Source organism: Odocoileus virginianus, chromosome 19, assembly GCF_023699985.2.
Source record: "Odocoileus virginianus isolate 20LAN1187 ecotype Illinois chromosome 19, Ovbor_1.2, whole genome shotgun sequence".
Classification (NCBI taxonomy): Eukaryota; Metazoa; Chordata; class Mammalia; order Artiodactyla; family Cervidae; genus Odocoileus; species Odocoileus virginianus.
The window spans coordinates 50490216-50514027 of NC_069692.1; the positions used below are offsets into that span (position 1 = coordinate 50490216).

Below are 23812 nucleotides of genomic sequence, written 5' to 3' on the forward strand. Positions count from 1 at the left end.
AAAAGTTTTAATTAAACTGCACAATGAATCAGGATCACAAACTACTTTTAAGTGCATTTTTGTACAAATATTTTAAAATCCAGGTTGCTTCTGTATGTATGAAGCTTCTGTATGTATGAAGCTACCATGTTGCTGAGCAGGCTAGACAGTGTGGCCTGGGTGGAGGGACTGAAAATTACTCTTCAGAATTGGCTAATTCACTCTCTCTCCAACTGACAGCTCTTTTGTTGAATCGAAACCAGAATAAATACATGAATAATATATATATGGGCTTTCAAATTATTAATCAAACTTTGCCATTAAAATGTTGGTCAACCTATGAAAATGACCTTGTTATATCTCCATCTATAATTTCAAGTGACACTTCCATGCAGTAGCTGTATTTTCCATTCTGCCATGGCCTCATCCAAGAAAAGCATGAAGGCTGTTGTAGTCTTTGGGGCTACAACTTTGGGGCTTTATGAGAAATACTTTCCAGCAAAATTATTTTGTGAAACATTCACTGATATTTGAATAGTAAAGCGTAACACAATGTATACTCTTTTTAATATATGTGTCTTTGGAGATAGCACAAACTACTATAATTTGGCTCCTTAACTTGTAACTGACGGCATATTACACATCATGTAGAAGGCTTCAGTATCTATGGAACTTTTAAGGCTCTTTATTCTGATGCAAAGCATGAGAGGAAACTAGAAAAGCACTGCAATTAGAGTCAGAAGACCTGTGCTTGATGGAAATCTAATGCATATTAGCTCTGAGACCTTGAGAAAGTTACTTTATTTCTCTGAATCTCTCAGTCAGATGAGTAATACATCCACCTCAAAACCTATTTGTGAGAATTAAATGAGATAGTGTATGAGAGTGCATTTTAAGCTATAAACGAAATATTAATATAAAATGTTGCTAGTACGTAAAAATCATGAAATCAGAAATATATTTACAATTTTATTTTTCTGTTTTAGATAACATGCTACATATTGGTGTATTCTATTTTCCCCACTGGAATAAAAGACTAATTTCCTAAAAATTTTTATAAGATCATTTTGTAACTATGATATTAAAAAAGCATCAGTGACTACAATTAAAATGGCTTAAGCCATTTTGTTGACATTTAATTTAGATATCTATATATCTTATCACAGCATTTCATTTCATTCGAACATTGTACATGTATGCCCAAATTAACCTATCTCAATTACCCAATTGACTAAAATGATCAAGTTATTTTGATAAAGTAATGTAACCTTACTAAATATTACTCTTCTAAAAATTTTGCCACTTACATTATTTCATAGAAAGGGCTGACTGATCATACTGGTTGAAGAGGCCAGGTTACTCATTTTGAAAGGAAGTCTTAAATTTTAAGGTCTGATAGCTGCTGCTTTGTTTTCCCTCAAGACTAATATAAAAATATATAGTATTTTATTATTCAGTTTTACATCTATTTTATTATTCTTTGTTTTTAAATTAATGTTAGCAAATGCTTATCATTGTTTATATGTAACACTCATTTATTGTGTTTTATAAATAGAAAATTTTATATGGTAAAATAGATGTTTTGTAAATAAAAGTTAACTTTCATAAAATTTTATTGTGTGATACTCAGCTGTATTTATTCCAACTACCTAAACATCTAGAGAAAGTATAATTCAAAAAATATTTAAGGGGAAAAAAACCCTCTACTTTTAGCTTTACAACTGTGAGTGTCAAATTATGCAATTTTAAAAACTAATAATGCAGTTTTCTAGTCTTTTATCAGTATTATAGTAATTTAAATTTAAAATAAGTCTTATACCTGTATTTATAATTGCCTATCCTATCTTTGGATTAAAATGAAATAAGAAATATATACTATTTATCAATTCAAGCTTTCCATCAATATTTTCAGAAGTGTAATTCTGAAGTTCATAGACATTTCCAACTTATTGTTCACAGCATGGAGAAACAGTTTTAAAGCTCTTCATGGATCTATTTAATAAGCATTTCATCTATTTTACCAAACCATGTGTTACTATATATTAGATACAAAACAATGCCTGGAAAATAATGAGTAAATTAAAACAGAAACTAGAAATAAGTCACTAAGAAAATATAATGTTCCTTGTGATTTGACTTTGCAGAAAGGTTTTTGGCTGAAAACTCTGAATTTTCTTGGTATGTGTCAGGCAAATCCAAAAATTGAGTTTATATAAAATCTCCTGCTACATTCTCGGAAAATTAAAACAATGGTTCATCATTTTATTAATGTGACCCTAGTTTTAGGAATTTTAGTAAGCCAGTGTCTGCCACTTCTTTTTACAAAAAGTCAAGACACCTCTAATCCTAGGAGGCTGAGTAGTCAGCCCATGCTCCACGGCTTTATTTAGTCAAGCACTCCCTAATCTCTGATCAGTAGCTGAATTTTTGATCCCTGTAAGGGAGAAAAATACATTTAGAAATTTGAAAATCTGCCCAAACCTGGTCATGCATTTTTGGTTTTGCACAATCAAACAGTAAAAATATAAATAACTTTTTCTTAAACAAGAAGCTGCACAGAAAGCATTCCAGATAAGCAAGCTTTCTTCATTTCTGGATTTGGCTGTAACATGTAGTTTTAAAAAGCTAAAAATATGTCCTTAATTGTAGAATTTATTCTAAATGTTCTTCCTGTTCTGAGAATTCATTGACAGATTTGCCACTAATATATTCAAGTCTATGACTACTAACCCATTACCAAGAGCACAATTCATTAAGAATATTTGCATTTTTAAGTTGTAGATAAAAATCTAGTTTGCTGAATAAATATTATCTGAAGAATATATGAAATAAAGGAAATACTCATTTTTTAAGAGAATTTCATCAAAATTTGTCTGAATGTCATGTCAAAAGTTAATCATGTACTTGAAACTTCTGTAATAATAGTAAAACACATCATCTAGATTGGGACATATAAGACTTTGTGAAGACATAGATAAAACTGTTAGTTTGCAATTTCCTGAAATAAAAGTGATGGCTGAAAATGGTCACAATACAGTTTAATCATATTTTCATCTAAGAACATTCTACATGCAGTGCAAAGAGGTGGAACTATAGCCTATTTATTATGATGACTCAAAAGAGGAATGTATCTATACTGGGGGGGAATGTATTTAAGAACACTCTAATTTATTTAAAATTAAAATGTTACAAACCAAAAAAGTTATTTTTATTGATATTAAATTATTTTGAGTGTTTTACAGCTATGAATAAAGACTGTCAACTTTCTACTATTTAGGTCATATAAGAAAACTCTTCAAGTTAAAAATATTAAATTCTAAAAAAATTTCTAATTGCTATACATTTTAACAATCAATTAATATTTAGATGATGCAAGACACTTAAAAAAATATTAAACATATTAAACATTAAATTTCATCATCTAAAATCCTATCAAATTTTGATTTCTGAAAAGTCAAAATAATCAATTGTTGATGAAATAAATTTGTTGACTTTCTGTAAAAGTTTACTAATACATTTTAATTAGTTAATTAACATAAGTAATAATATGTAAATCCTAAATGTCTCACGCTGAAAGCAAAATAAATCTTACACATTTTTGTGCACTTTCAATTCACAGCTACTTCATTTATGGACTTTAACTGGTGACCAAAAAAAAAAAATGGCTCAAAAAAAAATCAGCTCCAAAAACTGACAAATGTGCAGCAAAAGATTATGAAAACATGCAGTGGTTTCATTAAATTAACAACAATAAATAGAAAAATGTAACTAACGTATTACCAGTTTGTGCCATAAATTTAGCAGCATCAGCTTGTTCCTGAGGAACCCTTTTTTCATGAACAGATCGAGGTCGCTGACTTTTAATTGTATGATCTCCCATCATTCCAAATTCTAAAGACAGAATAAAGGTATATGAAAGCTCGTGTGTAGACATTTCTCACAAATCACATCACTGTCTCATGCAATATGTTCCTACACAGATCTAGAAGTTACTGATTCATCCCATGATTCTAAATTTTCTAGGCTCATCTGCTTGGAATATTTCTAAACTCCAGTAAAAAGAAAAAATCTATAAACAAGAACAAGATTTCAAGAGACAATAATAACAGTCAGTGAAATGAAACATCGGGTTTTAAGTCAGCTTAATTAACAGAAGCAGTGTATTCTTGTCTGATCATGTTTTGAAGCAATGCATCAGAAAAAATACAACCACAGTGCTAACTTGTTCTTCAGAGAGACAATCCTGACTGCAAAGCAGTTGCTGCTTTGCTGAAGAGTGATCACCCCCACAGGTTTTTTCAGCACTTTCTTGTGGAGTGAGTAATCCTGTAGCCTAGCTCACCTAAGGCAAACATTCACTTGATGAACTATTTTCCCAAAGATGAAGTTGACCTTGGTGTCCTCCAAAGCTTACAGAAAATGGTAGCTTAAATAATTCTCATCCTCTCCTGCCTTGTCCCCACATAATTCTTCATCTCTTTTTCTAAGCACTTTTAAAAGTTATGTTTAAGAAAGAGAATGACTCCAGGTTTTTTCATTTAATCCTTTCAATGTATATCTCCTAAGAATGGAAGAAAAATCTGGGCATAACTCAGAGACAGATGGGGGAGAGAAAAAATAAGCTGAACAAAAGAAAAGATTCCACTTAATATATATTTTTAATCTATACGCTTAGAACTCTGTAAGAGTTCCATACTTTTCACTGCTACTGTAAAATAATTTTTGCAGCCTTCCAGGCTCCTGTGTCCATGGGATATTCCCAGGCAAGAATACTGGAGTGAGTGGGTTGCTATTTGCCCCCGCCTCTGTGGGATCTTCCTGACCCAGGGATTGAACTGGCGTCTCCTGCATTGGCAGGCAGATTCTTTACCGCTGAGCCACTAAAAATAATTGTAATAACACAAAGCCTCATGAATGGCGTGTTTGCTCCTGCTCACCGGAGTGCAGGTGTTGGGAGGGCGTTGCTGAGGGCCAGGGGTCAGTGGTGCTCAGTGTTACAAGTAAATTGCTGGGCCTTTAAGACCAGGTCTTTTATACAGGACACAGATGATTGGGTAAAATATGCTCTAACGATAGTGCAGCTATATTGCTAGAACTAATACTGTCAACATTTAGGAATGGGTAATTTCACCAGCTAACTGTTTTGGCTTTTCCCATCCTTCTTTAAATAATCTGCTAAAATATTACAGTGTACTTTGTGCAATTAAGCAGTGTATTTTTGTATGCACAACTCTGATCTTTTGTGTAAGGAGAAAACATTAGCACGTGTTCTGTCCAGCCTGGCAGCTTTCCTCATAAATATTAAAAGTATGGCACCTGACAGATTGATTTATCAGAAATTCTTGCCAGACACTCTACACAAGAGAACATCCCATGAGAAATTTGAGAAATTTAAATGTGTGTTTTTGTCAGTTTAGATAGAATCCAAGGCAGGAAATTGAAATTTTCATAAAATGTCAGTTGGTTTAATCTTGTAAAATCCATCACTGTTTTCCATTGCTGCCAACAACCTTTCAGTCCACTTGTTTATGTGCACGGTATGGTCTGCCTAAATCATGCATCATTCTGCTAATAAGAAGCATCTAATCACATATCATTTAATGATTCTGGAAAGTGACTACTTTGAAAATTTATATCTAGATTCATGCACTACCCAATATTTTAAAATATTATATATAACTGAAATTTCTCTGGATCTGAAATAGCAAAGGAAATTTAGTAGTAACTTTTATTAACAGTGTGCTTTGCCTTCTGTCCCCTTGAGTTTGTCATTTAAATTGTGTATGTGTATGCCTATCACTTAGGGCATCTGAATCAGAGTGCAGGTTCATAGAAATAATCTGGAGACTCTGACACCTACACTAAGGCAGTTTAGGCACCCGGAGGGTGAAGGACAGTAAAAGAAATTATCCCATGCCTACAACATCCTAACTACTAGGTAACTTTATTACCTGCTTTAGAGAAAGCAATTCTTCAACTCAGTGGCAGTATGATAATAGCCTGCAATTTGCTTTCTAAGGAAAAACAGTTTACTGTACAGGGACAATGATCCTGAAATTTAGGAGTCTGAGGATATAGGCTGACACTGCTGAGATCATTTTAAAAGTGTCATATTCAATTTTTAATAATTCTGAAGTTTAAAAAATGAGTTTATATATTTTTTTAAAAATAGGCATTAGTTATTTCAGTGAATATGTCATATTATTATCTGGAATGTGATTGAAGTCTCCCAAATATATTTATATTACAAATTAGATTTCTATATTCTTCAATCTAGTCACTTCTACTTATTAATCACCAATCTTATAAAATATTAGTGCTGATGCCTTATAATGGGTCACAGTATTTAAGAAATTCTTCCATCATATATGCACTTTATTACATAATTTTCATACAACCAAAAGTTTAAATGAAATTTTTATTATTGCCATCAAAACAACTTATCTAAAATTACTTCAAAAATTAAAACTATTAGAGGTCTTGATGTAACCAAATTCCTTATAAGACAGATGACATGCTAGCAATTTATTTCTTTTTCTGAGATGGAAAAGCAACACTATGGTGGTATTTTTTTAATGTTCGAGACTGACTGTTTCAGACCTAAAATAATCCCAATTTGTAAGTGACATATGTAAACTCTTGTCTAATTAAATGATTTTTTCTTGCCAATGTTTATGTGCCGAGTGTTTGGAAATAAATAAACATCTTTGTTTAAGTGTTATTAACAATGGTGAGGTTTAACAACAAACGTTATGGCTCCATCCATATCTCACAATGGGATATTTTCAAAATATTGTTCTCTTTCAAGATGATATTATCTTCTTGACTTCTTATGAAAATACAGGCCAATTAAATCATCTAAACTTTAAAAATAACAAGCTATTATTTTGCTATAATTATCTTACTTGGTGAATGTGAGTTAAGGTAAACCTTTAGCGTGTTATACTTTCTGAATAAGTAAGTTCTTCCTGATTGTTGATTTATATTCAAATGATTCAAAGGCCATATACTACATTAGTTACATGAGAAAATAGCATAGCCAAATAAAAAGATGATCTGCTTTGGTGAAAGCAATGAAAAGCAAGTTATGGAATCAGATGAAATCATGTATAGCATAATATTGTGTATATACATATGGTATATGGCTTATGAAAATACAGGGTTATTTCCTATATCTTTATGTTGATGCTATCAATGAAGTGGTTGATAAACAACTGTGTTCATGTATAAAACTCATATGGCTTCCATGTTTAGGCACATTTTCTCATACAAACTCACTGCACTTTGAAAAAAAGCGGTAGCCTCTGGAAGTTAGATGCAAAGTCATGTGAAAGAAGGATTTTGAAAATTTGTTGCTTTAAATGTAGTTTTATGTCTTTTATTCCTCCACCCAGGTCTTATAAGTAGATGACTAACAAACAAATACACTCTAAAACTGACTCTTGGTAGTCGATTTTCAGTTATGAATTTTTTTCTGGAAATCAAGGGTTATAAAAAAGTGAAGTCATCAATAAGTCAAAACACACACTAATTCATTATTTTACCATGTGTTTATTCTTCAATGTATGGACAAGTAGAACATCAGATTAGTTGATAACAATTGTTACTACCATTTAGCTTGCAATATAAATATTAACTTCACATTATCAGATAGCTTTCCCTCACCTCTGCACAGAAACTATTCTAGCTCACTATTGCTTCTCAAGAAACTCTCAAAGTTATGCCCTACTTTTATGCTACAACCTAATTGCACGACTTTTGGTCATGGAAATAGTCAAGCCAATACACCCTTTCTCTTAATTTCCTCCCCCTGAAACACCTGTTTCTCCAGGCATGCTGCAATAAAGCCTCCCCAAGTCCCACCTCCAATAGTACCACCACCATGAACTAACCAGCCAATCAGTCTCAGCTTCTGTCTGCCTTAACTTCTGTTCTGTGCTAATCAATAATGGATTTTTAATCATTAGATTAGGTGTCTTATTCCCCCAACTAGATTATAAACTTCTATGAGAAGTATGCGTTATGAGATTTAAAATCACCTCCAGCTTTGCATAGCTAGTGTTCAATATTTATTCTATAAATAAATTTTATGTGATGAGTTGCTTCTCCAAAATGCAAATTTTTAGATGCTGAGAATTATTTCTTTAATGTTCTTTGCTGAACAGTTCAATGGGTAAAAAATAAAATTCTTAGTGAAGTACTTAAAAGTTAGTTATGTATGATTATGACAGTCAACATTTCTTTTGTCAACAGCATTTACTATATATTTTAATATATAAATATACTCAAGTTATGAAAATAATTGAAATATTACTTTATTTAGGACTGAAATCTCACTGTCCTAAAACAAACTTAATGTTTTAAAATACCACTTAATTTTTGTCAATTATTTGCTATGTTAAGTATTAAAATTACAAAGACAAGTAAGAAATAGTCTCTGATACTTTCACACCGAAGAAAAGCCACTAAACATGGCCTGAGCCTTTCAAGTACATAAAATTATTTATCTTAATTGAAGTAATTAGCTACTCTTACATGTTATTAAATTTGTTTATTTTTACACTTATTGGAAATAGAGTTGGCACAGTCATTTTTCATGCAAATTCTTTTGTGTGCATAAGATTGCCTGGAGCTCTCTAGGTAGTGACAAGGAGCTAGATTATCAGTCATTATAATATCCTTCTGTTTTCTGTGATTTAAAAAAAAAAATTAATGTGATTAGATTTAAAAATTGCATTCTCTTCCCCAGCAAGTATTTGTTGAGTGCTTGTATAAGCAGGTGCTTTATAAAAACAAATAGATGATTGAGGAAAAGACTACTACCTTTTGTAGTCTGTATCATCAAAGACATTTCTAGAACTTACGTGAACCATTGCAAAGAAGGAATTTTAAGATTAGGCATCAATAGTTGAAATTCTAAAGGGCACTGGTTAAGAAAAACCTTTTACTGTTAATTATAAATGTTGTTTGGTCACTCAGTTGAGTCCTATTGTGTGCGGCCCTTTGGACTGGTGCCCCAGGGTCCTCTGACCATAGAATTTTTCAGGTAATAATACTCCTGTGGGTTGCTACTTCCTTCTCCAGGGGATCTTTTTGACCCAGGGATTGAATCCATGTCTCCTGCCTCTCCTACACTGCAGGAGATTCTTCACCACTGAGACATCAGGGAAGCCCCAGTTTTAAATGTACTAATACTTTAATTTCCCCGAAGAACCAATCAGGAATAGAATAAGTGAAAAAGTGACAATTTCCAAAGAATTAATTCAAGAATGACCATTACATAAGAAATATCAGGAAATATTTAAATAAAACATACTTTTAGAGGATCACAAAATTAATGCTAATATTTAAAATAAATTAATTTCTGTTAAGAAATACTAGAAATCTGAGCAATCCATTATTAAAAATTAAAAGATTACTTGATATCCTTTCCTTCAAATTACTTCTTGGTTTCATTGCCATAATCAAATACTTTGTTATAGGAACCAAGATGCTATTTATTATAACAATAAAATAGAATCTTGCTTTTGAAAATAATCCCATAGAAATGATATTTTAGATATTGGCCATGACTCTGTTAAGTAAATGGGTGATTTTATGGCACTTCTAAATTGGACAAAAGATATTATAATCAAAGTGTATACTGTTGGTATGTTCATAGAAAAATTAAAAATGATCAGATGTTTTAAGTTGTTAAATTACAAAACCCAAACTGTTTTATAGAAACAATTGTGAAATATATTTAGTATCTATACTCTGAGACAACAATGGTATATTCTAATTTACTGCATTTCCAAATACAAGCTTTGAAATAATTATATATAATAACAGATTTTTTCATCTCTTCTCAAACATATATTCAAAAATTACATTATAAAGTATCTTATCTAGAATGATTCCAGGACATTTGGGTAAACCTTTACATCATTATTTTTACACTAACTCTGACTTACTTCTGGGAAATGTTAGTAAATTAGGTGTACCATTCCATGTAAGAGATCATCAATGTGTGGAACCATGTCGGAATTATTTGTTAATATTTAGTATATATTATCCAATTGCATTTTATCATCTCATCTCTTCCTGAGATAACTTGAATTTTTATAAACTATCAGTAATGATTTGCTTGAAAAATACTTTATTTGTTGGAGATGAGTAAAATAAACACAGTGTGTGTGTTAGTCACTCAATTGTGCTTGGCTCTCTGTGACTGCATTGACTGTAGCCTGCCAGGCTCCTCCATCCACGGGGTTTTCCAGGCAAGAATCCTGGAGTGGACTGCCATTTCCTTCTCCAGGGGATCTCCCGACCCAGGGATGGAACCAGGGTCTCCCACATTGCAGGCAGACTCTTTACCATCTGAGCCATAGGAAGGCTTAAAATAAATATATAAACACATAAGTAATAAAAGCAATTCTACTCCCTATAGTAAACTAGTAGTATTCATCTCTTCTTGTTGACCTGCCTCAGAATTTAACATTTTAGCACATCAGTGGCAAAATAAGATGCTATGCTGTGAGTTCCAGCACCTTTGTAGGGAACTAAAACCCTCACACCATAAGATTAATTTTACTGCTAATGTGGCCCAATAAGATCTTAGGGAATCTGAATTAAAAGAAAGTGAACTGGACTGTGCCTGGATGAACCATTTCTGTATTTTCTTAACAATAATGGGGCTGGCTTGCTTTCTTTCAACCTCTCTGACATGAGAGGGAATCAGGCCAATAGAAAGCCTTTTCCGGGCCTTATGAAGAACTCTGGAAAGTATCTCTACCTAGTAAAGTGAGAAACTCTTGTAGGATTTTAGAGGCAATGAGTGAGAAATCATGGTTTGACTTGCATTTAGGTAGATTACGGTAGCTGAAGAATAGAGAGCAGACTGTAGGGAAACAATTAGAGGCAGCATAAACTAGGAAGAGTGGCTACAATTGTCCACATACAACCATCTGTGATTGAGCAGAGGGTCAGGTTCGATGGACAGGTTTCTGACAGCTCCTAAGGGTAGAGGAGCAGATAGATGGGGTACCCCCATTGGACAGGAACTAGAAGGACACACAGTGCTGGCCAGTCCCAGCTTACTGCAGGCTGAGTACATCTTTGGGGTCCAAACCATTGGCAATTAGAGCACATTTCAATACCCTGAAAGTTTACAGGAAAAGTATTTTATAGGAAAGTTGGGGAGGGAGGTGGCGGGGGGGATGGGATGGGGAATACATGTAAATCCATGGCTGATTCATGTCAATGTATGGCAAAACCCACTACAATATTATAAAGTAATTAGCCTCCAACTAATAAAAATAAATGGAAAAAAAAGAAAAAAAAAGTTTATGTTTACAAAAGCCACACATTTTAGTATAATATCTTTGATAGATGCTACCTTTGTGTACATACATATATATTATACATATTATATAATGTATATATTATATATTATGTATTTGTTTAAAATGTTTAAGAAAAATAATTACTTTATGATTTTTTAATTAAAGCCCATATCCATTTGGGACTTTTCAACTTGCTAAAGTTCAGTCTCATTGACTATAACAGTATACGTGCCTGTGTGATCAGTCGCTTCAGCCGTGTCCGACTCTTTGCCACCCTATGGACTAGCCCACCAGGCTTGTCTGTCCACAGGACTCTCCAGGGAAGAATACTGCAGTGGGTTGTCATTCCCTCCCCCAGGGGATCTTCCCAACTCAGGCCTCCAACCTGAGTCTCCTGTGTCTCCTGCATTGTGGGAGGGTTCTTTACTGCTGAGCTACCAGGGAAGCCCACTATAACAGTATAGCACAGAATAAGTTAACTGAAAGAAATATCACCCTATGCATATTTACTGAAAGAAATAATTTAATAATATACTCCATGAAAAGAATTGGTGTATTCAACATTCCAACTGAAAGTTAAAAGATTAGGTAAGTGGTTGCTTGACCAAAACTGTTCAACTAGTGGGTATTCCATGAAATGACTGTTTTGTTGTTTTTTATTCATAATCATTGGTATCTTGATAATTCTGAAACATTTTTATTGCGCTTAAATCACATTCACGTGATTCACATGATCTCAAGGTTGTACCTAGAGGTAAGAAAGAATTTCCTCTGACATTTATGCTTTTTGACCTATATATTTTGTTCCTGCATAATTTATTTTTTAAAGAATCTATAAATATTCAAGTAAATAGTTCTATTCATGTTTTTACCATTTATCTACTGCTATATTTCTACATTTTATTACATAATATTTTAGTTTGAAGCATTATTGTATACATAGTTACTGAAAGAAATAACAAAACTGACTTATTTAATGAAAATGATTCACTAATAATTTATAATTTACAATTATTTCTAAAAATAACTATAATATTATCTTTACTAATCCCTTAACACAGTAGCTTATTTTTAAGGGATATGTCAACACACGTGAATAATATTTTCAGAATTTTTCTAAGATAAAAACTATCCTTATAATCAATTAACATATATTCAAACTTCTTTCCACAGGTTGTCCTAATTAGTATTGAAGCCCAAGAGGCATTCAACAAAAAGAACTAAAAATGATTCGCAGTATCAGAGAAGTGCTTCATATACCTACAGGCAAGGAAGACCATTGAAACTCAGGTGGAAGCTACAACTGAATGTCGCAGTGGACAAGTGAATGGGCACTCAGCAGAAGCAGCTTCTGTTTGAGCATTGCACCTGAGCGTCTCTTAACCTGCTTCCTTCTCTTGCGAAAGGGGATTCTAGGAACAGCTTTCTGAGGTCTTCTGAAGCTCTAAAACGGCATCATTTTCTCAGGTCAGAAGTTGGCAAATGGACCTGTGAGCCATCTCTCAGCAGACCCCGAGGCCTAGAAGCTGAGACCAGCTTGCCTGGGGTGCCCAGAACAACCAGGCACCAGAGTCTAAGGAAAACATGGGGCTGTAGATGCTTCTACACCTCTTCTTAAGTCACTCAGTATGGAACGGAGACAGGCCCTGGGACCTGGAATTCTTTGCTGCAATGCTTACACCTGGATGCGCCTCTCTTGGATAACAAAACCCAAAGCAACTGTAGGGGACTAAAGTAACCGTGTGTGTGCACATTTAAGGCAAATTCTGGACTCAAAGATACAAAGAGATGGGAAAACCCAACTGCCAGTTTTGAAGAGCCTGGAGCAAAAACCAGGTATCAGAAGCAAAAGCACGTACCACACATGCCCTGCATGCAACACCACCTAAGGGGTGGGCAAAGAACCTAAGCCCCTTCCTGGGTGGACTCCTGGGCACACCCCTTCCCTCACCCCATATAATGAACAAGCTGACCCCCACCCGCCATCTGAGCAAGCGAGGAAACTGTTGCTTGCTCCCTCCCTCCCCTCTGCCTCAGCAGGGACCCCTATAAAATTTGCCTGAGTTTCTTGTCTGGCCTCTAACAAACTCCTTTAAGGAAGCCAAAAGTCCTGGACAGTAACAGAACAGGTCCCTGGATGAATGAGTTCAGTCGCTCAGTCTTATCTGACTATTTGCAACCCGATGGACTGCAGCACACCAGGCTTCCCTGTCCTTCACCATCTCCCAGAGTTTGCTGAAATTCACGTAAGTTGAGTTGGTGATGCCATTCAGCCATCTCATCCTCTATTGTCCCCTTCTTCTCTGGAATTCAATCTTTCCCAACATCAGGGACTTTTCTAATGAGTCAGTCCTTTGCACAAGGTGGCCAAAAGTATTGAAGCTTCAGCTTCAGCATGAGTTCTTCCAATGAATATTCAAGAATGATTTTTTTTTAGGATTGACTGGTTTGATCTCCTTGCAGTCCAAGGGATTCTCAAGAGTCTTCTCCAATACCACAGTTCAAAAGCATCAATTCTTCAGCACTCAGCTTTCTTTATGGTCCAACTCTCACATCTATACATGACCAATGGAAAAACCACAGCCTTGACTAGACAGACCTTTGTTGGCAAAGTAATATCTCTGCTTTTTAATATGCTGTCTAGGTTGGTCATAGATTTTCTTCCAAGAAGCAAGTGTCTTTTAATTTCATGGCTGCAATCACCATCTGCAGTGATTTTGGAGCCCAAGAAAATAAAGTATGTCACTGTTTCGATTATTTCCCATCTATTTGCCATAGGTGATGGAACTGGATGCCAAGATCTTAGTTTTCTGAATGTTGAGTTTTAAGCCAACTTTTTCACTTACCCTTTCACTTGCATCAAGATGCTCTTTAGTTCTTCTTTACTTTCTGACATAAGAGTGATGTCATCTGCAGATCTGAGGTTATTGATATTTCTCCTGGCTATCTTGATTCCAGCTTGTGCTTCTTCTAGCCCAGCATTTCTCATTATGTACTCTGCATATAAGTTAAATAAACAGGGTGACAATATAGAGCCTTGCCATACTCCTTTCCCCATTTGGAACCAGTCTGTTGTTCCATGTCCAGTTCTAACTGCTGCTTCTTGATCTGCATACAGATTTCTCAAGAGGCAGGTCAGGTGGTCTGGTATTCCCATCACTTTGAGAATTTTCCACAGTTTGTTGTGATCCACACAGTCAAAGGTTTTGGCATAGTCAACAAAGCAGAAGGAGATGTTTCTCTGGAACCATCTCACTTTTTGATGATTCAACAGATGTTGGCAACCTGATCTCTGGTTCCTCTGCCTTTTCTAAATCCAGCTTGAACATCTGGAAGTTCATGGTTCATGTTGTTGAGGCCTGGCTTGGAGAATTTTGAGCATTACTTTGCTACCTTGTGAAATGAGTGCAACTGTGCAGTAGTTTGAGCATTTTTTGGCATTTCCTTTCTTTGTGATTGGAATGAAAACTGACCTTTTCCAGTCTGGTGGCCACTGTTGAATTTTCCAAGTTTGCTGGCATATTGAGTGCAGCACTTTCACACCATCATCTTTTAGGATTTGAAGTAGCTCAATTGGAATTCCATCACCTCCACTAGCTTTGTTTGTAGTGATGCTTCCTAAGGCCTACTTGACTTTGCAAAGATGTCTGGCTCTAGGTGAGTGATCATACCATCATGATTATCTGGGTTGTGAAGATCTTTTTTCTATAGTTCTTCTGTGTATTAGCACCTCGTCTTAATATCTTCTGCTTCTGTTATGTCCACACCATTTCTGTCCTTTATTGTGCTCATCTTTGCATGAAATGTTCCCTTGGTATCTCTGATTTTCTTGAAGAGATCTCTGGTCTTTCCCATTCTATTGTTTTCCTCTATTTCTTTACATTGATTGCTGAGGAAGGTTTTCTTATCTCTCCTGGCTATTCTTTGGAACTCTGCATTCAAATGGGTATATCTTTCCTTTTCTCCTTTGCCTTTTGCTTCTTTTCTTTTCACAGCTATTTGTAAGGCCTCCTCAGAAAACCATTTTGCCTTTTTGCCTTTCATTTTCTTATGGATGGTCTTGATCACTGCCTCCTGTACAATGCCACAAACCTCTGTCCATAGTTCTTCAGGCACTCTGTCTTTCAGATCTAATCCCTTGAATCTGTTTCTCATTTCCACTGTATAATCATTAACGGATTTGGTTTAGGTCATACCTGAATTGGTCCAGTGGTTTTCCCTAATTTCTTCATTTAAGTCTGAATTTTGCAATAAGGAGTTCATGATCTGAGCCAAATCAGCTTTCAGTCTTGTTTTTCTGACTGCATACAGCTACTCCATCTTTGGCTGCAAAGAATATAATCAACCTGATTTTGGTATTGACCATCTGGTGATGTCTATGTGTAGAGTCGTCTCTTGTGTTATTGGAAGAGATGTTTGCTATGACCAGTGTATTCTCTTGGCAAAACTCTGTTAGCCTTTGTCCTGCTTCATTTTGTACTCCAAGGCCAAACTTGCTTGTTACTCCAGGTATCTCTTGACTTCCTACTTTTGCACTCAAGTCCCCTAGGATGAATAGGACATCTTTTTTTGTTGTTAGTTCTAGAAGTTCTTCTAGTTTTTCATAGAACCTTTCAAATTCAGCTTCTTCAGCATTAGTAGTTGGGGCATAGACTTGGATTATTGTGGTACTGAATGGTTTGCCTTGGAATCAAACAGAGATCATTCTGTCGTTTTGGAGATTGCACCCAAGTACTGCATTTCAGACTCTTTTGTTGACTATGAGGGCTACTCCATTTCTTCTAAGGGCTTATTGTCCAGAGTAGTAGATATAATGGTCATATGAATTAAATTCACCCATTTCACTCCATTTTAGTTCATTGATTCCTAAAATGTCGATGTTCACTCTTGCCATTTCCTGTTTGACCATCTCCAACTTACCTGATATTTCAGGTTCCTATGCAATGTTGTTCTTTACAGCATCAGACTTTATTTCCATCTTCAGTCACATCCACAGCTCAGCTCTGCTCTTGCTTTGGCTCAGCCTCTTCCTTCTTTCTGGAGCTATTTCTCCACTCTTCTCCAGTAGTATATTGGGCACCTACTGTCCTAGGGAGCTCATCTTTCCATTTGATAACTTTTTGCCTTTTCATACTGTCCATGGTGTTCTCAAAGCAAGAATACTTAAATGGTTTGCCATTCCCTTCTCCAGCGGACCACATTTTGTCAGAACTCTCCACCATGACCCATTCATCTTGGGTGGCCTTACACAGCAAGGCTCATAGTTTCATTGAGTTAGACCAGGCTGTGATCCAAGTGATCAGTTTGGTTAGTTTTCTGTAACTGTGACCTGCCCTTTGATGGATAAGTGGAAGAGGCGTGTGGAAGCTTCCTGATGGGAGAGACTGGCTGTGGGGGAATCTGGATCTTGTTCTGATGGGCAGGGCCATACTCAGTAAATCTTTAATCCAATTTTCTGTTGATGGGTAGGGCTGTGTTCCCTCCCTGTAGTTTGGCCTCAGGCCGAACTATGGTAGGGGTAATGGTGGTAATGGCAGCTCCTTCAAAAGGACTTATGCCAAGACTGTTGTATTAAGTGTCCCTGGCCCCACAGCAGGCCACTGTTGACCCACACCTCCGCCACAGACTCCTGGATGCTCACAGGCAAGTCTGGCTCAGTCTCTTGTCAGGTCACTGCTCCTTTCTCCTGGGTCCTGGTCCATACAAGGTTTTGTTTGTGCCCTCCAAGAGTCTGTTTTCCAGTCCTGCAGGAGTTCTGTAATCAAATCCCACTGGCCTTCAAAGTCAAATTCCCTGGGGGTTCTCAGTCCCTTTGCTGGATCCCCAGGTTGGGAAATCTGTTGTGGGCCCTAGAACTTTCACAACAGTGTGAGAACTTCTTTGGTATAATTGTTCTCCAGTTTGTGGGTCGTCTGCTTGGTCATTCTAAAGTGGGGCTAATGGCGACCTTATCCAAGAGGACTTATGCCACATGCCACACCTCCCAGGTCTGCTGCAGCCAGAGCCCCTGTCCCCGCAGCAGGCCACTGCTGACCCGTGCCTCCACAGGAGACACTCAGACACTCAAAGGCAGGCCTGGCTCAGTCTCTTGTGGGGTCCCTGAGTCCTGCTGCAAACAAGGTTTTTTTGAGCCCTCCAAGTGTCTCTGGTGGGTGTAGGGTTTGACTGGAAACGTGATTTCACCCCTCCCACAGTCTTGTTGGGCCTCTCCTTTCTCCCTGCATGCATGTCTGAGCATTAAAGCAACATTTACTTTGCACGTGAGGCTTCAGATTATGCAGTTTGGAAAGCTGTAACCAGCGTCCACGTTGGAGAGGGATTTTTTTTTTTTTTTTTAGAAGACAATGTGCTTTCAAAGGCTTCTGAGCATTAATACATTCCATTCATTTAATAAACATTAAATTGGCACTTATTATCTTCCAGTCAGGACTCTAGGCACTGGTGATACAGCCACAAACTGAACAGACAAGAATTTGTTTTTGTGAGAGAAAATTTTATAGTTATTCCTAGTCTGCTGTATAAGGCTTATAAATCTTACATAAATATTAAATTTATTAGCCAGTCCTTGGACAGCTTCATTATAAGTGGTCAAAAATACATTAGTCAGATTAATAAGTTTTAATATCATTCTTTCATTTATAAACTGCTTCAGATGAAGGGCATTTAAGTAATATCTCATCTGTATCATTTGATGGAAGCTGATTAAGAGATTACTGAGATGAAGACTTGATACAAAAGCCAGGTTACTATGTCTAAAATCATGCTGTGGTCTCATTGGCTTCTCTTCTACTATCTTAAGAGCTTTCTTTCCTTTCAATTTTAATTGATTTTGTTATACACTGATCTAGTCTCTATGTGCACTATGAGAAAATGATTGTTGACTCATTCTATTCACTATTGTCATATTATATCTCTTAAATGTTTTTATTTTTGTAAACTACCCAAGAAGACATAAATATACTTTCATTATAGCATGCCTCTCTATTTTCACGTGGTCATACATTTACATTTATGCAGCCGTCAAAGTTTGCTATGAGAGGTAGGATCCAGAGACACAGTTTTGATGTGTGCTAATGTCACCTCCTCTCCTGAATATGCTTCACAGCTAATAGTGCAGGGAGCGAAAATGTTAGATTTTTTTTTTGGTCTACTATCTTTCAACATACATCTCTCTCCAACCTGAGTAGTGCTTTTCCTTGTCCAATTTTGCTTGATACTAATACTGTTATTGCTGCTTTGTTAACACCTTTGTCTGCTACATTATTTTCCATATGTTTTCTACTCTTCAGTATCATTTTGCTTTAAGCATATAGCTTACATAAAACATGTATAATTGTATTTTAAAAATCACATTGATCCTCTTCCTTTTAGTAGGAAACAAAATCACCTTAATTTATCATATTTATCATAATACTGGACTTATTTCTTCTGTCTTAAGATTTTTCTTTAGCATATTTTCTTGTTTCTTCATTTTCCCCCTATTTAATTTTTTTGGATTGATAGAAATTTTCACTGTAATATTTTTTATTTAGATATCCTTAAATTATTGGTGTTCACCAATTTTATCACATGTACTTAAATAAAGCTTTAAATCTATCAATATCTATAGTTAATCAGTGTTTGTATTCTTTCCCAAACCAAGAATTTTAATGTGTCATCTGTGTGCTTCTCATGATACTCATATATCATTATTTTCCATATTCATTTCCAAATTACTGTACATCGTTCTTCAATAATTAGACTTGACTATTTGTCTCAACTTAATCTAACTCTCAGGATCAGTTTCTTTGTTGATCTCCTTTCTTAGATTTGCTTAATTCTGTTCAAGTACATCCTTTAACAGAGACTGGTCTAATATTGACCCAGCTGGCTGTCACACTTGAATGCTGGTTTTACTAGACCTAGGAACTTAAGGTCAAGGGTTTTTATCTTAGATCCTGAGGCAGGGCTTGAGCCCAGACCCTGGCAGTGAAAGCATCAAGTCCTGGCCACTGGAGCACCAGGGAATTCCGAGGTTGAGAATGTCTTTTCCTCGGTGAACACTGAGGATAACTTGTACACAGAATGGCGGTGTCCACTGCTGCCTGTGAGATGTCTACTGGTAAAATGGAAACCCACTCCAGTATTCTTGCCTGGAGAACTCCGTGGACAGAGCAGTCTGATGGGCTACAGTCCATGGGGTTGCAAAGAGTCAGATACAACTGACAGAATAACACATACAAGAGAATCTGCTTTTCTTTCTGGAAGTTTCATTGGGGATTTTCCCTTTTATCATTGGAGTTCTGAGATTTTACCAGTGTATGTCTAGATATGGGTCTTTCTCACTCAGCTTACTTGGAACTCTGTTCAGTTTCCATACAAGGACCAGCCCTTTACCTCAGCACACTTCTCTCTCAAGCTAACTTCCCCTTTTCTTGGTTTCTGTCCATATCTGGTGTGGAGGTTTGAAGGGGCTGCAAGCTGCCCTTTGCTTGCATCCCAGCCTCTCTGTATCCCTTAAGAGCATCCTCTGAGAAAACTGAACCCTGATTAAAGTTAAGTGCAAACCATATTACTTTCCATGTCATTCTCTGAAAAATTCTCTCTCCTACTTACATAAACCTTTCAAAAGAGCGTCCTCTGATTCCCCACTCTCCCCTCGTCCAATAATGTCAGGCAATCTGACTTCAAGCCTCCTTCCCTGAATGAAGCCGCTTTCTGGAAAGTCAGTTGCCTCAGAAACTGACACATTCATCTTGATTCCTCCAGCATTTGACACCCTCCCACCCTGCCCCATCCCACAACTTTTCCTAAAATGTTCATCCTCTTTGGTTTTCAAAGCTGACAATTTGATTTTCTTCCTCCTCCTGACTGCTTTCTGTTTCCTTCACTGCCTTAGTGAATCTTCATCCTCTAAAGCTAAGTCTTCCCCTCTACATTCTCTCCTTGAGAAATTCCACCCATTCCTACAGACTCAGGTATCACTTTTGGAAAAAACAACCATCAGTCTCCCACTCCTGTAGGCTGATCTACATCTTGAGGCCACCCACACTACAGTGCCTCCTAGTTACAGTGATGCAAAGTTAGGATATATGAAAACAAGCTTATTACCACCTTGGTGAGAGCTGGTCCTAGACATGCATTCCGAATTTATTTTTAAATAAATGTATGGCGCTCAGGATAAATCATTCATGAATAAATAAAGAGCAAAATAAAAATAAAAGTTGACTAGAAATAATGCAGAAAATTTTCTTAGATTTATTAAAAATTTCTTGATGAACAGGTTTGATTATGTAAAGATAAGCCCTAAGGAGAAATCTGGAAAACTGATGGTGATAAAAGAGAGAGAGTAGCTCGCATATTAACAAGTAATAATTTGAACTTTACTGAGGCTCCCAGGGAGACAAGGTGAGGCTTACTGGGTAAAACAGAGGAAGGAAGTGAGGTTAAAATGAGAGGATTAAGGAGTAAGGGGAGAACCATTCAGAAAATGCTTGAAAATTGAGACTGCAGGAGGAAACTGTGAGATTCGACATGAAAATAATATCAGAAGCAATTTTAATAACAGTGATATTTAAGTATAAATGTGTATACTATGAAATAAAATCCTTCCACACTACAATTAACTTTTATTAAAAGCCTATATCTTATATTAGTAATATTTAAAAAGAGGTGATTAAAGAAATTAAAGAGTGATTTCACACTGAGGTTGTCAAGGGGCAGAACAAAGAATAGCCCACCTACAAAATACAGAACAATGGTCAATGATATAGCTAAAATACATGTAAGATTGAACAGGCAGGAACACACATAACCCCTCCCTCAAAACATCCTTAAGAATATTGAGAGCATAATGAATTTATAGTTGCAAATTATGCAGAAGATCAAGCCGAGTGGTTGCTTAAAAATTACACTAAAGTAAAGATAGTGTTTGAAAGGCTGGAGAATTTGGAAACATATTTATGATCACTTTAGGATTACAACCTGATATTCTTATATTGGGCTCTGGGTGGCTCATGCTATAATATCCATTCTGTATAGTCTCTCAGCTGATTTTGTACTTTCTGTACCAAATGCAAACACCACCCTTATCTAGAAGGGAGTCTAAAGTTGTTTACTAGTCATCACCAGGTTCTAGTGAACTGATGGCTAAGTGGCCAATTGGCCAAGGATTTGCAGAGAGGATTAAGGATGGCATTGCTTATGTGCTAAATCCTTCCTGATTTTGGTTTTGGGTTTTTTCTTCTTCCCTTACCCCAACCTTCAGCTTTTTCTTCTTCCCTTACTCTAGACTTCACGGGGCACAATAGTTCTGATTAGCTAATTATTGCGAACTGTTCCACCAAGACATAAGTGGCAGATGTAATTAAAACTTTGCTTCTCAGAAGGAAAACCAATGTCATCTTTGTACTGTAGCTTTAAGTTTTTAAATGTTTTCCAATTAATTATAATATCTCTTCAAATCTATGTATTATATATGTCATTATTCCTTTGCCAGAAGTCTATATCAGGATATGTCTTCTAGGCTGGCATACACCTGGTGTAACAAGTTATTTTAAAGTGAATATACTGGGTATTTTGATGACTAATGTCTGATGAGTCAACATTGTAAAATAGCTGGTAAAATTGTACCAAATCTCAACTTAAGCTTTTGTTGCATTTTTTAAAGTATAGAATTCATAACTTTTGGTCCACTTTATATTCAGATGTGGCCATTAATGTTTTTAAGGGAAATACTGATAAAGTATAATACGTGGAAAGAATAGTGCTCAGAATGGCAAAAAACGGTGAGAATTGCCTCAGAAATTACATTCTCATTTTGGAAATAAATTTTTAGTGCCTAATGGACAAGGTGCTTTAGAGAAGAGAAACAGTCTAACTTCACTATAGAACTATAAGGGCTATAAATGTCATAAAAATAGATTCATATAAGAATAAAAAAAAAACTATGTACACTTAACTTGGAAAAAAATTCAGGAAGAAACAGTGCTTTTCTTTGAATATTTGGAAACTCATGTACAGAAGGATTAAAAATAAATGAACAACTAAGAAAGAATACAGGGGAAAGGTCAAATCCATAGGAAGAATTTTCTGACAACTGGGAGTCCGTAAAAAGGAGTGAGTGTTCACATGAAGTACCAAACTGCTGACTAGTGGAGGTGCTTAACTACGGGTATGACGAGTCAGTATTCCACAGGGATATATCTCTGATTCCTAGAATCTACGATTCTCCCCATTCTGCAACACTGTATTCAATCGATTTTCAACTGTCCTGTATCCATCCAAACCATGTTCCAAACTTGTCAAGGTCTCTTGAGCTCCATCATCACCACTCAGGTCCACATCTGACCAGCTTCTCGAACTGGGACCCAATCATTGCAACGACTGTCTAACTGCCTCTTCTCTATCGCCACTTCTGCTCACCATGCAGTCTCCTCATGGCAGAAAGGCAGACCTTTTAAAAGGTAAAACAGATAATGTAAACCTTCTCTTTAAATTTGTTTCATATCTTTCCAACTCTTAGAATAAAATCTAAGCTCCTTACTCTGGGTCTTATTAAGACCCCTGTGTAATCTGCCCAGCCTATATCTCAAAAACCATCTCACATTCTTCTCCCTATGATTAACCATGTTCCAGCCATACTGACCTTCTTTTATTGCCTAAAACATACACTGATTTCTTTAATTGGGAAACTCTTCTGATCTTTGCATGGTTGTTTCATTCTTGTCATTCTTCAGTTCAGTTCAGTCGCTCAGTTGTGTCCAACTCTTTGCAAACCCATGGACTGCAGCACACCAGGCTTCCCTGTCTATCACAAACTCCGGAAGCTTGTTCAAAGTCATATCCATGGAGTCGCGGTGATGTCATCCAACCATCTCATCCTCTGTTGCCCTGTTCTCCTCTTGCCTTCAATCTTTCCAAGCATCAGGGTCTTTTACAATAAGTCAGTTCTTCACACTAGGTGGACAAAGTATTGGAGTTTCAGCTTCGGCATCAGTCCTTAAAATGAATATTCAGGACTGATTTCATTTAAAATTGACTGGTTTGATCTCCTTGCAGTCCAAGGGACTCTCAGAGTCTTTTTCAACACCACAGTTCAAAAGCATCTATTTTTCGGCACTTACTTTTCTTTATAGTCCAACTCTCACATCCATCCATGACTAATGGAAAAAACATAGCTTTGACTAGATAGACCTTTGTCAGCAAAGTAGTGTCTCTGCTTTTTAATATGCTGTCTAGGTTAGTCATAGCTTTTCTTCCAAGGAGCAAGCATCTTTTAATTTCATGGCTGCAGTCACCATCTGCAGTGATTTTGGAGACCAAGAAAACAAAGTCTGTCACTGTTTCCATAGTTTCCCCATCTATTTGCCAAGAAGTGATGGGACCAGATGCCAAGATCTTCATTTTTTGAATGTTGAGGTTTTTTTTTTTTTTTTTGAATGTTGAGTTTTAAGCCAGCTTTTTTACTCCCCTCCTTCACTTTCATCAAGAGGCTCTTTAGTTCTTCTTTGTTTTCTGCCATAAGAGTG

The 23812-nt window shown here is 36.1% G+C and overlaps 1 protein-coding gene across 3 annotated transcripts in view; it reads right to left on the reverse strand.

The window, feature by feature from the left end:
- Positions 1-23812, reverse strand: part of ADGRB3 (adhesion G protein-coupled receptor B3) — an 856417-nt gene that overhangs the window by 529287 nt on the left and 303318 nt on the right. For 2 of the 3 annotated variants that reach the window (XM_070450225.1, XM_020897092.2), the window contains exon 4: positions 3760-3870. The exons of the other annotated variant lie outside the window; for it this stretch is intronic. In XM_070450225.1, coding sequence (XP_070306326.1) covers positions 3760-3870 — 111 coding nt within the window. The remainder of the gene's footprint in view (positions 1-3759; positions 3871-23812) is intronic. 3 annotated transcript variants of the gene reach the window in all.